This window comes from Pollicipes pollicipes, unplaced genomic scaffold (genome assembly GCF_011947565.3).
Source record: "Pollicipes pollicipes isolate AB1234 unplaced genomic scaffold, Ppol_2.1 Scaffold_4219;HRSCAF=4965_pilon_pilon_pilon, whole genome shotgun sequence".
NCBI classification, from domain to species: Eukaryota; Metazoa; Arthropoda; class Thecostraca; order Pollicipedomorpha; family Pollicipedidae; genus Pollicipes; species Pollicipes pollicipes.
In genome coordinates this window covers 36,618,138-36,633,444 of record NW_023596448.1, presented here as the reverse complement: position 1 = coordinate 36,633,444, position 15,307 = coordinate 36,618,138, and the positions used below count along the sequence as shown (strand labels likewise).

The 15,307-nt window shown below is 55.5% G+C and overlaps 1 protein-coding gene across 1 annotated transcript; it reads left to right on the top strand.

Annotated features, from left to right (window-relative positions):
- Positions 1–186: 186 nt before the first annotated feature.
- Positions 187–11,448, top strand: Alg1 (ALG1, chitobiosyldiphosphodolichol beta-mannosyltransferase). The gene is given in 11 exon segments (XM_037218907.1): positions 187–275; positions 2,238–2,451; positions 3,208–3,338; positions 4,023–4,141; positions 4,522–4,614; positions 4,836–4,976; positions 6,271–6,380; positions 7,380–7,553; positions 9,351–9,465; positions 11,226–11,331; positions 11,333–11,448. Coding segments are annotated over 10 exon segments (1,311 nt in total). The 5' UTR covers positions 187–275; the 3' UTR covers positions 11,441–11,448.
- The last annotated feature ends 3,859 nt before the right edge of the window (positions 11,449–15,307 follow it).

Sequence of the window (15,307 nt, the reverse complement as noted above, 5' to 3'; positions counted from 1 at the left end):
ACGATATTACGAAACCTCATGTTTGTCAACAGTGCGCCATACTTCACTAGCAGATATTTTTCACGCATCAAAAATATGCCAGCAATTTAAGCTACCAAATTGCATGTTCATGACGCACCAAATACAAAAGTGGGGGGTTGGGTCCAATGCTAAAGTTGTTACTTACGCTTGGGGTTTCCTCGGGCTTCAAGTCCGTGGGCTGGAGGTGTCTGTCCGTGTGGTAACTGCATCCACAAAGTTGGAACGTTACCTGTCCAAAGTCCCAAACAGGACAGGTATGAACGTTCAGGGACAGTGTAGTTCAGCCAGGATATTGTCGGCTTTGAGTCTGTCAGCATTCCGTCAATCTGCAGGCTGGATTCAGTCGTAACTCTGTATCCCAGGTGACCAGGCCAAAGGCCAGTTCAGGAACGGGTGACTGCCTTCTCATTCATGCCGATAAACCTAAAACATGGTTAGCAGGAGTTAAAACTGAAAATCACGGTCTTTCATGCATTTCCATTGAAAGCTTGGTAATCATCACTAGAACAATTGGTGAGACCAGCATTGGGAAACTGCTGGCAGAGCATAAAGCCTGGTCTGAGTGATGGCACACTGAAGACAGGAACTGTAGCCAGGTTTGTGTTAATGAGATAGCCTGTAATCAAAATAATTCAAGTCTTTGCTTACTTTTAAATTATGTATCCTCTAATTTAGTACCTTCTGTTAGGTTAAACAACACAGATTTTGACACATGCCACACAGTCAGCATACCATAGCGAACATGCTGACAAGATGTTTGAGGCAGGCATAATTATTTCCCAACAAGAATGATAAACTGTCCCATCTGGGGAAAATTGGACTAACCTTCTTGCTCCCCAAAACCTGATGTACTCATGTGTGCTGTCAATTTTTATGATCTAGCTACTTTTCACAGTGCAAGTTATCTGTATCACAGTGCAAGTTATGCTGCTCTCATTAGTCCAATTCAACAGTCTTTGTCACAGTTTTAATAAGACATCCCAAATTAGACATTACACCCCACCTCTCCCCAACAAGGTCTTGTGAAAGCCTACCATGGTTTGCTTGCAGACAGGCATGTAAATACTGTGTAGGCTTTTACATATGCTGTTCACATATCCTTAAATGATGCCTAAGACTAATTTCATGAAATGGGTTAGGAGGAGAAAACCTTCAAAGCCAATTGGCATGGTTGTGGGAAAAGTCATGTAATGTTCGCCACTCTTGCCAGGACTAATGCTATGTTACAGTATAGCTTAGTATTAGTCTTAGTATTTAGTATTATTTTATGTCTTCTATTATTAGTATTAGTCCTTGTTGCTTTAAAATATAGGCTTATGCTTTCCAGGACTTCTGAGCTTATAGCAGTTATGATGTAGTCTGAGGACAACACTTTCATGCTCCAACTCAATTCATTCATTCATTCATTTACCATTCAGGGCTCCAACTCCATTCAGGTCTCCAGGGCAGATTCAGGGCTCCGATAGTACTTTGAGGTTTGCCATGGTTCTCTCCATTTAGTGCCTCAAACCTAATGTAGAAGTCTAAAAAAAAATTGGGAAGGTTTTTTGTTTTTTTCAAAAAAATTGGGAACATTTTTTTTGTTTGCAACACTGCCATTGACTACTGCACCACAATGACCTAACCAACAGCTTGTTCACTACCTGAGATAGACACGCATGCCACTCAAGTGATCAGGCTGAGAGGATTTGTCATGCCTGTTTCTTTCTTACAGTATTTCTTTTGCTGTTAATATTTTGACCAAATCACCACACAGGTATTTGTTTATAGGTCATATGATCTGGTGTGATGTATTCAGTGGTGACATACCTCCCCTGCAAGCATCTATCTTACAGGGAAATGGATATAGCAGAAAATATCATTGTTACTTAGAGTTGCAAAGTTATGTCTGTTTTGCAACATGTCATCATGTTTGGGATGCATCTGCCACCAGCCAGCAGGATATGATAGAGATGTTTCTGATGCTACAGTAGCAGTATGCTTACTCAAATTGGCTTTCCAAGCTTGGATTTAGGTAAAAAAAAAACATCATGCATGCATTTAGTAACTCCAGTTTGATATGTGGTGTAGGCCCTAAATTAACTTCAGTTACTGCTTGGCATTTCCCAATGATGAACAGGTCTCTGACAGAAACAGCAAAGCCCTGCCAATTTCCTCCTTCCATCTGCTACACGTCGGTGTAGTCCTGACATAGTACTTCCCGCTTTGCCCGCCAGATGTCAGCAGCGAAGCAGCGACCTGGTCGCGTGTGCGTGGTCGTGCTGGGCGACGTGGGCCGCAGCCCGCGTATGTGCTACCACGCCCAGTCGCTGGCGCAGCGTGGTCACCACGTGGACGTGGTCGGCTACCTGCGCGACGAGGGCAGTGAGCTCAGTGTGGCACGCGTAGCTTCCGTCTACCCCCTGCGTCCCGTGCCGAGCTGGGTCAGCGGTGAGACTCGGGTTGGGGTTCGGGCTCGTTGTTCGGGCTCGGGTTCGGATTCGGGTTCGGGTTAGGGTTCGGGTTCAGGCTCAGTCTCAGGTTCAGGCTCGGCTTGGGTTCGGGTTCGGGTTAGGGCTGGCGTTCAGGCTCGAGCTCGGGTTCGGACTCGGATTCGGGCTTGGATTCGGGTTCAGGTTTGGGCTTGGGTTCGGGTACGGACTCGGGCTCAGGCTCAGGTTTGGGCTCGGCTCGGGTTCAGGTTCGGGTTGGGGTTCAGGTTCGGGTTCACCCGCGCCAGGTGGAGGTTCATGTCGAACGGTTTGCGGCTCGCGGCGCTTCGTTTGACGGGATTGCGTGGTACAGACGCAGGGAGGAGGCAGTAAAGAAAGAAAAGGGCGTAAAAGGGGTAAAGAAATGCCGCGGTCGGTGCCGCCGGAAAGGTCCAGCTGTCGCTCCAGGACAGTGCGAGACGGCGCTTCCAACCGCCCTTATAGCCCGCACCCAGCTGGGAGAAGGGGTGGGGAGGGGTAGGCAAGGTCTGCCACGCGTCACGCTCCGGCGACTGCGGAGTTACCGTCCACCGTATGTTCACCACTGACCTGATGTGCGGGCTCCTCTGTCATTGTGCAAGCGATCGTGCGAGGTCGCCTCCCGGTCCCAGCGGGTCCGGCGTGTCATCCCTCCTCCCATGTGTCGCGTCAGGCTGTCTTCGCCTGCCTCTTCCCCTGCGGCGATCGCTGAGGCTGCGCTCCTGTGCGCCGGCAGGCTGTCCGCGGCTGCTGGCCTACCTGCTGAAGGCCCTGTGGCAGGCGGCGGTGCTGTTCGCGTTTCTGATGACGTTGCCTCGCTTCAACAGCCTGCTGCTGCAGAATCCGCCGGGCGTGCCCACGCTGCCGGTCAGCTGGGGCGGGAGACCCTGATGTTAAGGGCAGGCCCTGATTTTTAGTGGAAGTCCCTGGTGTTTGTGGGGAGGGGGGGGCGACCCCGATGTAAATAGGGAGACCCCGGTATTTGGGAGAGATCTGATATGAAGGGTGACACCCTAATACCAAGGGTCACTTTATGTAGGGAGAGATCATGATGTTTAGCAGGAACCATGTTTTGGGAAGACCGGTATTTCAGGGGAGACCATGATATTAAGGGCGATACCGTGATGTTAAGGAGGCTACGATATTTAGGGGGAGAGACCATAATGTTTAGTGGGAAACCGTGACGTTCAGGGGAGACCACGGCGTTTAGGGAGATGTCATAATGTTTACGGAAGCATGATATGTAGGAGACAATTATGTTTAGGGAGAGAGACCGTGATGTTTGAGGGGAGGCCTTGATGTGTAAGGGAGACCTGGATGTTTAGGCGAGACCATGATGTTTTGGGGAAACCATGATGTTTTCAGTGGGAGACCGTGGCGTGTAGTGGGAGACCATGATGTTTTCAGTGGGAGGTCGTGGCGTTTAGTGGGAGACCATGCTATTCAGGGGAAGACCGTGATGATCAGGGGAGACTGTGGTGTTTAAGGCGAGACCGTACTGACCCGTTGCGCCGGGTCGGCGCGCTATCCTAACGTTGCCGTGTCTGCTAGGTGAGCTGGCTAGCCTGCCGGCTGCGGCGCGCCAGGCTCATCATCGACTGGCACAACTACTCCTACACCATCATGGCGCTGAGCGTGGGCCGACAGAACCTCCTCGTCAAGCTGACCAAGTGCGTGCCGCCGACGCCGTTGTGGGCTCTTCGAAGCATGCGCTTATTTCTTAAACAACAAAAAACTGAAACGGATGGAATGTGGTGCGTGTTTTACGATGCACTGTGATGTGGTTGGGTATGATATGACGCATATGATGTGTAATGTTTGCAACAGTGGATGTGGTACACGCCTACAGAGAACGATTGGTGTCCATAACGATCTTCTGCAGAGAAAGAGTCTGTGCGTACTGCAACAGACTGCAGTATACAGCTGTTGATAACCTCTCATAGAACCGTGACGTAGCTTCAGGCGGACTGCCGCCCGTGGCAGCGATTGCGGTCACCGGCGGGCCAGACCCCGTTCCCAGCCGCGCCTCGTGACGTTCCCTGTCCCCCAGATGGCTGGAGTCGGCGTTCGGCCGCAGGGCGGACGCGAACCTCTGCGTTACGGCCGCCATGCAGGAGGACCTGGCCAAACACTGGGGCATCGTGTGAGTACCCATATGCAGATGCAGATGTGCTGCAGGTACCTTGTATGAAGGCTGATGCTTAGTTCGCATTTAACGCATGCTGTGGAGATTTAGTTTTGCGCTGCTACCCCTGCCCCTGCCCCTGCTCCGGCCCCGGCCCCGGCCCCGGCCCCGGCCCCGGCCCCGGCCCCGGCCCCGGCCCCGGCCCCGACTATCATCGCTGCTGGCGCCACTGTCGGCAGGGCGTCGCCGCTGCACGACCGTCCGGCAGCCCGGTTCCGGCCAGTGCCACCCGAGGAGACGCACGAGCTGTTCGTGCGTCTCGGCAAGCTGTACCAGGCGTTCAGCACGACGGTGCCCGACCGGACCGCCTTCACTGAACGGTCAGTGGTGCCGCGACGGCCGACCGACGGCGTGTGATGACGTCATGGTCAGCGTGTGTCCCGTGCAGTGTCCAGGTCAGGGCGTCTCGTGGCAAGTGTTCATATACCTTGGATTGCATGTGAAAGTTTCATTACGACGAACATCGAGAAAGGAACTGTTGTGCGGAGGCCTTTTTTGATCTGTAAATCAGAAATGTCATGACAAATTTCCAAAACGGATATCGGTGTAAGTTTTCGGGTATGAGCCATTCGGAAAGAAATCAACCAAAACACTGCCCAGAATGTTTTGTATCCAATACCATACTTGTTTTTTTATATAATAACATGTTTTTGGTTAAAGGACCTTTGGCTACAGTGTAGTGCCTATCTAATCTGTTCTGCAGCCTAGCATCGATGGCATAACCTAGCGGGCTTCATCTGACTCGTCGCCGTGTGGCTTCGCTGTGCGATGGCAGGCGGTCATGCCTCACGCCTATGTCAGAGCGCTGCTTGTTCGAATTGGACCGGCCGCGGTGTGTAGTGTTTGTGTCGTTGTTATGTTGCCCCTGTCTCTCCATAGTCCTACGGGCGGTCAGTCCTCACCCGTGTCTGTCCCCGCCTCTCCACAGTCCCACGGATGGTCAGTCGTCACCCGTGTCTGTCCCCGCCTCTCCACAGTCCCACGGATGGTCAGTCCTCACCCGTGTCTGTCCCCGCCTCTCCACAGTCCCACGGATGGTCAGTCCTCACCCGTGTCTGTCCCCGCCTCTCCACAGTCCCACGGATGGTCAGTCGTCACCCGTGTCTGTCCCCGCCTCTCCGCAGTCCCACGGATGGTCAGTCCTCACCCGTGTCTGTCCCCGCCTCTCCGCAGTCCCACGGATGGTCAGTCCTCACCCGTGTCTGTCCCCGCCTCTCCACAGTCCCACGGACGGTCAGTCCTCATCTGTGTCTGTCCCCGCCTCTCCACAGTCCCACGGATGGTCAGTCCTCACCCGTGTCTGTCCCCGCCTCTCCACAGTCCCACGGATGGTCAGTCCTCACCCGTGTCTGTCCCCGCCTCTCCACAGTCCCACGGATGGTCAGTCCTCACCCGTGTCTGTCCCGCCTCTCCTGCAGTCCCACGGATGGTCAGTCCTCATCTGCGTCTGTCCTCGCCTCTCCACAGTCCCACGGACTGGTCAGTCCTCACCCGTGTCTGTCCCGCCTCTCCATAGTCCCACGGATAGTCAGTCCTCACCCGTGTCTGTCCCCGCCTCTCCACAGTCCCACAGATGGTCAGTCCTCACCCGTGTCTGTCCCCGCCTCTCCACAGTCACGCGGACGGTAGCGTACGCCTGTTTGATGATCGGCCCGGCTTGCTGGTCTCGGGGACCAGCTGGACGGAGGACGAGGACTTCTCCGTCCTCCTGCACGCTCTGCAAGGTAGGTCACGTGGCAGGTGGAGTTGCTGTGTGTATGAAAAAAACGCCGTCCTACACGGCCAGTCGATGATGTTGTTATTGGTGGTGGAGGAACTTGCCTTGTCGACTTCGGTTTTGACGGTGGGAGGCATTCCTGTGCCACCCAGGTCGCGCTCTTCTGTGTCAGTTGATATTTGTAAGTGGTTGATGGCAACATAATTTCCATTGTGAACACGTAAATGTTGTGGACGTGGACTCAGACGTAAACGTGGACGTGCCCGTGGTCGTAGACGGAAACGGGGACGGGTAGGCCGGTAAGCTGGGGACCCGTTGCGCTGCGCCAGGCAATGCACTAGTGTTACTGCAAGCCGGCCATGGACCATGTTCGGGTTTCACCCAGGAAGATACCCTGCAGGGCATCTTGATACCCAGCAGGGCATCTTGATACCCAGCAGGGCATCAAGATACCCTGCTGCTCACGCAGCCCGCTGTCCTTAATCGGTGTGTCACGATGAAAGCACCTGGTTGGCTTGCGGCAAACTAGACGAGCATTGTTAGTCCGCACGCATGGTGGACATCTTCTGTGTCTAGTCTTGCCAGGCGGAGTAGCTGGGGAGAACGAATTGCTGCGTTTGTGAGTGCTGAGTCGGTTCACTATCAAGAGTGGAGGTTCCTTTACAGCGGTGTCCTGAAAGGCTGCCGCTTCTTCCACATTCCCCTCACGTTCTTTCCTCCTGTGTGCCTGCCTTTGCATGCTTCGCTATACACATCCGGGTTTCCGTACTGTCTCATCTCCCGCCTCCGCCCTGCCCCCGTCCCCGTCCCCGTCCCCGTCCCCGTCCCCGTCCCCGTCCCCGTCCCCGTCCCCGTCCCCGTCCCCGTCCCCGTCCCTGTCCCCGTCCCGTCCCCGTCCCCGTCCCCGTCCCCATCCCCGTCCCCGTCCCCGGATGGGCATCCTTCCGCTCTGTTTCCTCGGCCGACCAGCTGTGTCCGTTGCCTGACCGGTGTTCTTACCTTCCAGAGTACGAGACGACGCGGGAGGAGCGGCCGCACGAGCTCCCCCGCCTGCTCTGCGTCATCACCGGTCGGGGACCGCTGAAGCAGTTCTACTGCCAGCTCATGGAGCGCAAGAACTGGAACCACGTGGAGGTGCTGACCCCCTGGCTGGCCGAGGACGATTACCCGCGGCTGCTCGGTAAGGCTAACCTGCCCGCGTTGACGACTGCCGTAGTGGTAAACCGTCTTCAGCCTGCAGGAAGACGTTGTGCGTAGTTCCGTGAACTGCCACGGTGGGATCAAGCTTCCGCTTTAGATGTTGAGGGTGGGAGCGCCTGCTGCTGCTGTGCGTTCTGTAGTTTCGGGTCCTAAGCTCAGAGCCCAAGGAGCGAATGCGCCATTGCGCATGAGTTGTACCTTTGATCTGCGGGGTTATTGTGGCAGCCTGCTTAGCACAAACTCACCATTTTCTGAAGCATGCTCAAGAGCGATTTTAACTCAAAGCCGCACTCTGACTTAATTTTAAAATGGCACCAGTAGAGAGGGCCGTGCACATTTACTATGCTGCTTACTTGGCAGCTGTAGAGACTTGCGTCAGGGACCAGCATTTGATAGATATGCACTACGGAACGTGTCAACGCCCACCTTCTATGGTGATGTGTGCAGACTCGGTGACTGGTTATGGAGTGAGCTGCACTCCCACTTCTTTTTCGGTGCACGTATCATCCGATGATTTGGCTGTGAGTGCTTGGCAGTGCTGCAAATTATCTGCTCGCGTAGGGTTTGCGAATTGCCTTTGTTCAGAGACCGTTCCTTTACAAACAGCACGTCTTTCGTCCCGTTACGTCGTCAAGCTTTGAGGCTGTGCTGCCAGCTGACGTTTTATACCGTCACCTGCACAAGTTACCCTCCCGGTGGATGTGCTGTGTGTGGTGACGACCAGTACAGTGACGCTAGTGTAGTGGCGCCGCGTACGGTAACACGGGTACTTTAACAACGTCTTGGCTGTACTCAGCAAGTGCTGTCTTGTACAATACACGCTGTTCTGATCCGCTTTCACCGTAGCCGTCACACTCGCTGGACAAACCAGAGGGCTCAACGAACTTGCGGTTAGCCCAAAATACATTCAGGCGATCATCCGTCCCAGTACGGGCTTCGTAGTACAGGATCAGTGTAAAGCAAAACTGAGGTGAGCGAAACGAAAATGACATCACGTGCAAAGAGGACGCGGGCCACGTGCTCGGCGTGAGCGGCCGTGGCGACCGACCGTGCGCGACGCCGTGGCCCTCCGACGGCCGCCGTTGGTGGCCTGCGTCGCCGCTCGCGGCTGCCCCACCGGCGTCCGAGTAACCCTGCTGTGGTCCGAGTGACCCCGCTGTGGTCCGAGTGACCCCGCTGTGGTCCGAGTGACCCCGCTGTGGTCCGACTGACCCCGCTGTGGTCCGACTGACCCCGCTGTGGTCCGACTGACCCCGCTGTGGTCCGAGTGACCCCGCCGTAGTCCGAGTGACCCCGCTGTGGTCCGAGTGACCCCGCTGTGGTCCGACTGACCCCGCTGTGGTCCGACTGACACCGCTGTGGTCCGACTGACCCCGCCGTGGTCCGAGTGACCCCGCCGTGGTCCGAGTGACCCCGCTGTGGTCCGACTGACCCCGCTGTGGTCCGACTGACCCAGCGTGTCAGGCCCAGACGGGAGCGGTCACAAGAGCCGGGGAGGGAACGGGACGTGGGTTAAATGTGACGGGAGAATTAAACCCCTAGGTGGTACACTGTTTGACTGTTGGGAGCGGGCTGGTACATGCGAGTAGGTTAACTGAATTTGGTCCTGATGGCGCATGCACGCTCGCGGCCAATCCCGTCATGTGTGAGGTTTCTCTGACGTCATAGTTTGGTTCCTGATGGCGTATGTCCGTCCGCAGCCCGCAGCCAACGCCGTCGTGTGTGAGGCTTCTCTGACGTCATACGTTGGTCCCTGGTGACGTATGTCTGTCCACAGCCAGTGCTGACCTGGGAGTGAGCCTGCACACCTCCTCCAGCGGGCTGGACCTGCCGATGAAGGTGGTGGACATGTTCGGCGCTGGCCTGCCCGTCTGCGCCTACAACTTCAAGTGGTAAAGCAGCAGCGGGTCGGTGCTGTGGGTCTGAAGGATGATCGCGTTCCGGAGGCGCAAGGGTCAGAATTGTTCGGTTGTTTTTCGACGGCCGACAGGGTCTTTAGCGACGACACCCTGGGTGGAAACGGGGCACGTGAGTTGTTGCGGTGCCCACTGCGGTTACTGCGGACACTGCGGTTTAGATCTAAACCTATACCTAAACGGTCTAAACCTTCTTTCCATCACAAGTCGACCGCATTTGGCCACTTGACCACGTGGTCTTTATAGTTTGAGACGTGCAAGGGGATGTTTCACTTTTGGCTTCGTCGGCGTTGAGCACTGACTTGGGGAATTGAGCTGACCTGACCTTATCGGGGGCATGGAAACTGGTCAGTAGAAGTGCAGCTATTTGCTCGGCGTTTAGAAATGGCTACATGCCGCCTAGAGCCATATTCAGCCTACAATCAGGCAGTTCTTTTCAACATGATGCTGTTTCGTAAAGTGATGTTTCGGCTTGCAGCTTATGGGGCATCAATTCAGCTAGGAAGAATTGGGGCCAGTCAAGTCGAAAGCCCATTTGGTTTTGTTATGGATCGTTGTGTCTCTTCGGAAGTCGGCAGCTACATGGTTTGATTCACAACTGCAACCTTTGTAGCCCTATCTCCCAATAGCGAGCGAAAGGACATAACACAAAGACCAAATGGATGGTTTCCCGCTCGGTACGATGAGTGCAGCTGATTTCGAGGAGGGGGCGGGAGTCTTCGATCGCAACTAGGACGTGGCCCGCGATCGGTGGAGCGCGCCGCCGTCTCCGTGAAAGTAAAGCGCTCGGCGCCGCCCCGAACCGTGGCCGGTCACGCGGCCGTCCGTCCAGCCGCGCTCGCCGCCGTCCGTCGGCGGCCATCGCTGCCGGCGCCGGGCTCGGATGATCATCAGATCTCGGGGGGGGGGGGGGGGGGGGCAGCGCCGGGGGCCACCGGCGGAGCCAGGGTGACAGTGGGCGGCGGGTTCTGCCCCGACGTGGCGCCGACGCCCGGGGTCTGTTTCGCCGGGGCGCCGACGCGCCGGAGTCACTGGTCTCGACGTTACAATGGCCGCGCGACGCCAGCCGGGCCGTGACGGTCGCGCCGCGTGACGCGTGACGGCCGAGCGCGTGACAGGGTGCGGGGCGCGACCGTGGCACACTGACCGCCCCGTGACGCTTCAGGTGCGGAGAGACGTGGCTTTAAAATTGTGTTGACTCGAAGTTAATTGGGTGCGGTGGTGGTGGCAATACTCCGCAGTGGGCCAGTTGTGCGACGTGTTGGGCTGCCCGCTGTCCCCAGCCGTCTTGCTGCCGTGAGTGCAGTGCGCACCACAATATTTTTCGCACACTAATACGAAGTCATTCTTGTAGGTGTAGCAATGCACTTTCAGTCATATATTTCTCGTGTGTAGTGTCAAGTTATGCAAGTAAAACCGGTCATGCGAGTTCGTTATGCGACCCGTGTGCTAGTTGATTGTATCACGTGAAGCCTATTTAATGTGTCGTCAATGTCGTAAAGCCTATTTAATCGTGTTGCATGAAGCACCGTCTGAAGCGGCGGACAGGCAGCTTTGTCAGACGCGTTGATGGCGCCGCGTGCAGATAGCGTCTGTATTTGACGTCGCCGGCCCACGAGGTTCGTCGTTTGACGTCATTAGTCCGCCGCCGTGACGTCACCTCCGCCGGATTCAGCCCGACGTAGTGTACTAGCCGTGCTCTTATGATGTCATCGTGACGTCATCCCGCGTTCCAGCCTTTCGGAGCTGGTGCGGCACGGCGAAAACGGCTTCGTCTTCAGCTCGTCCAGCCAGCTGGCGGAGCAGCTGATCGCGTGGTTCCGAGGTTTCCCGCACAGCCAAGCAGATGGCGGGTCTGCGCCGCCGCTTCCGAGAGCAGATCGCCGCCTTCCGCCGTCAGGGCTGGGACGAGAACTGGGGCCAGCGCGCTGGTCACCTATTCGAAGTGTGACCTCTCTTAGGGCGGGGCTGGGGGCGTGGCATTCTGTAGGGGTCATCGGGCCAGGCACTGAGGGGGGGGGGGAACGTGACCTCATCGACAGGGGCTGAGCTGTGGGGCGTAACATGCGGGGGGGGGGGAGGACCTCCGATAACTGACAGATTTGAGCAGAGCTAGCTGACACAGCTCGGGAACAGGCCGAAGGACTTCCGTGTGAGGCATCAGAGCTGGGGCCAATGGCAACGGCGGAGGGATGTGGTTATAAACAGCATGAGGAGCTTCGCGCCAGGCCACTACGTAACGTCATTGTGATGTATTTGGACGTGGCGTTGTCGTGACGCTATTGGACGTGACGTTATCGTGACGCTATTGGACGTGACGTTACGCACGGCTGTATCGACAGCGGAGTTGTTGAGTCCATGTCCGGAGACGGTCGTACGTTCCGCTGTGCGGAGGCGCGGCTGGCCCACGGACAGGCCTGCTGTACCTTGTGAGGAGGAGGGGGTGGATGGGTCACCCGGGGCACCGATCTGAGGCGTGACGTCGGACCGCTCGAGGAGTCCGGCGGCCACGGGAAAGGTGCAGACGTCCGGCGGTGGTCCGCGTCTCGAGGGGACCACTGGTCCAGCGTTGGAAACGCGGGTTAGCCCCGGGGGGAGGGGGGGGGGGGGGCACTGATCCAGCAATGGAACCACTGCTCCAGCGCCGGTACCACTGGCGCACGCTGAGGGTCGCGGTGGTGCTGACGGTGCCCTGAGGAGGAGGGAGTGGAGCGAGGCTTGCGGGTCACAGGCGCGGGTTGCATGCCTCCGCTTGCTAACGGTTTGAGGTGGGGTGGGGTTGTGCGAGTCGTTGGGACGTCAGAGCTCTGTGGCGGACTGACGGCGTGTGGTTCGTTTAGCAAGTGACGTGGTTGTCTAGGGCGTACTTAAACCCGCAGCGGCGTTGGCTGAGATAACAGCGGCTGCGTCAAAATGAAGCTGGAGATGCTCCCTCGCTCATGTGCCTTCCCCAGATGCTTTGTTATAACCAAGAGAATACACATTGTTATTGGTGAGGTTTCAAATTGTCGTGACGATTTTCACCAGGTGTGAGAGGTACTGTGACTGAGTGGACCATGTATATTCCAGGAAATGTAGTGTGCCGTGTGGTTTGCATTCAATGCACGAATTGTGCCGACATCTGTTTGTCGCTTTCATGACCCTTGCCGAAATGGGAGTATCGCACTTCTTGTGGCGTATTCTTGCAGTGTACAGTTTATTGGATTTTTTTCCACAAATGTGATTGGAGCGTTACATTTTGTTTTTCGTTTCCGTGTAGTATGCTTTTTGGTGATATAGTTGAGAGCAAGCTTATCTTTCACCATCGGTGAAGTAACCGCACGCACTATTCTTAACCAGCCACTAGACACAAGCCAGCCTCACGCTTTTCCTAATCAGCCTTTAAGTACAGGCAAGTCACGGAGATTTACTTGTCTGGGCTCGTGAGTTGATCAGAATTACGTTTGTACTTACGTCAGCCACGATTGTCCACATACTGCGTGTTTTTCGTATATCTGGATGTCCTCGCCCAATGCCGTTATAATCTGTTGCTAGTCGCGCGGGGGCACTTCAAAATGTCTCCCACGTTGTAACGTCCTTTCGCTAGGCGTTTCCGTGTGATGCATGGTTGACCCGATTTTTTCACATCCGGAATAACCCAGGATTCCCTTTTTTGACGGATGCGCACAACATCCTGTTATGCCTTTTCCGGGTCTGCAGGCTTTGTTTTCGCTGGGCACTTGGCACGTGGGTTTAATTGCAGCCCGGATCCCTTGGTGACTGTTCGATGCAGGTTTGGGGCAGTCTCACCGACTACTGGTCTTATATTGTTACCGTGACATCGTGATCCTACTGCCCTGTGATAAATACAAACCACTGTACAAGCCGGAACAGATGTGTGTATATCATCAGAATAAAGTCATCCATTCCGCGCGGCATATTCAGCCATGGGGACAGCGTCTACAGATGCAAACATCCCGCTTTGCAACGCGGTGCAACACGTCGCCTTCGATGATGGTGATGATTCGGGGCTTTGGGGTGCATCGACTGCTGTAGGTCATGCAGCGCCCAAATATGTCGCCTTCAGAGTCTGGCCAGGCCGCCGATGTGAATGCAGTGATGTTGGGCGCACGGGCGCGACGCGGGGAAGCGGTAGATAATCTAGTGACTGGACCCGTTGAACTACAGGAGGGATGCGTGCTACGTGTAGAGTGCAGTCTGCTAACACTGCTGCGCCGGACGGCAGAGGACCGTTTATAAAGTGTTCTCTCGCTGCTGTCAGTTTTGGTTATCCGCTGCGTCATACGGCAGCTGATGATCCCCCAGTATATCTGATCAGTGTGCCACTGGGGCGAATAATGGATGATGCGAATGCGTAAGGGTTTTGTGCATTCCCCAAAATGTGTGCTGTTGTTTTTACCCTTTTTTGTTCCAGAAGGCAGTTGTTCAACCAAGCCAAATTCTTGCTGCCTTAGGCAGCAGCTGTTCCTCCTGAAACCGTTGTCGCAGTGAAAATAACAATACTGCGTGCTCATATGCCCTGGTCAGTTCCAAGGATGCGCCTCCATAGGGTTATAAGTACGGCGGAAAGGGCAAACTCTTGGCAAACCAAAACATGCTAAATAAAATAGCGCATCGTGTGACAGTTTTATGTGCGTTTTATTTCAGTAAAATGTTTCGGTAGACTAATGCAATTAACATGCCAGAGTTGCGCCACCAGCCAACAACGGCTGCTGCGTGCTTGCTGAGCGCGGTGATCTCAAGTGCTGGTCACGTGCTTGACGCCAATGCGCTCCCGCCTAATTGTCATCCCGTGGCGCTGCGTGATACCCGTGATCACCTCGTCTTCCGCGGAGGCTTTGGAGCGGGCTGTTTGAAGGCTTAAATTACTTCAAAGGCTGCGCTGCTGTTTGAAATGCCGTGGTAGCGAACTGCTGTTTCAGACATGCCACGCTGACTTCGCTGTGTCGTCTTGAATGTCCTGCTGTGCTTTAAACGTGCAATGCTACTTTGCAGCGTGTCTGTTCAGGGCACGATTTCTCCAAACGTGTCGCGAGGCCTTCACTGCTGTGCTTAACGTAAAGGGGCTCAGCTCATGCTGGTCGTTACTGCAGCCAGCCTGCCAATAGCACCCACTTCCAGCTACCCCTGTTTCCCTCCGCTGTCTTCCCTTCCCTGGCCAGTCCATTCCCCGCATCGTGCTCTCTGCCTGCGCTCAGCATGGCTTGCACGCCGCCATGCCGTCGTTCACCCCCCCCCCCCCCGAAAAAGAAACAGTCGTCAGCACCTGAATATAGCTTGTATTGCAGCACTCACACTCACGTAACAACTCCGCGCGGCTCCTAACACTGCAGGCGGCTACTGCCCGGTACATTGAGCGAGACCTGCCACCTGTCGGCACGATCCAGAACGAGCAGACGCAGCGGCGGGGGCAACTTCACCGCCAAATGCGCACAACTGCCCTAATGTCCCACGTCGGGACCCGCCCACGACAACAAGGATATACTTATATCTGTATAGATCCACACGATGCGCTCGGCGACAAGGCAGAAGCACACGCGCGCGCGCACGTTCACATGGGCGATGCAGGGTGATCCAGCACGGGTGGCGCGATTTGGATAGGGTGATCTGTGGTAGCGAGTGTTGCGGTGACATGGATTTGAAGTGACGCCGAGGTACGTACGGATCTGGTTAGAGTGATGTGTAAGTAATGTCAACAGTCTGAGACTGGGGACAGGAGAGGGGTTGGCTGGCACGGATGGTATATACTTCTGCGGACGTCTGGGCGCAGCACCGTCTTCCTCTGGAAATCCGCTATCGCCTCGGGGATTTAGCTGCG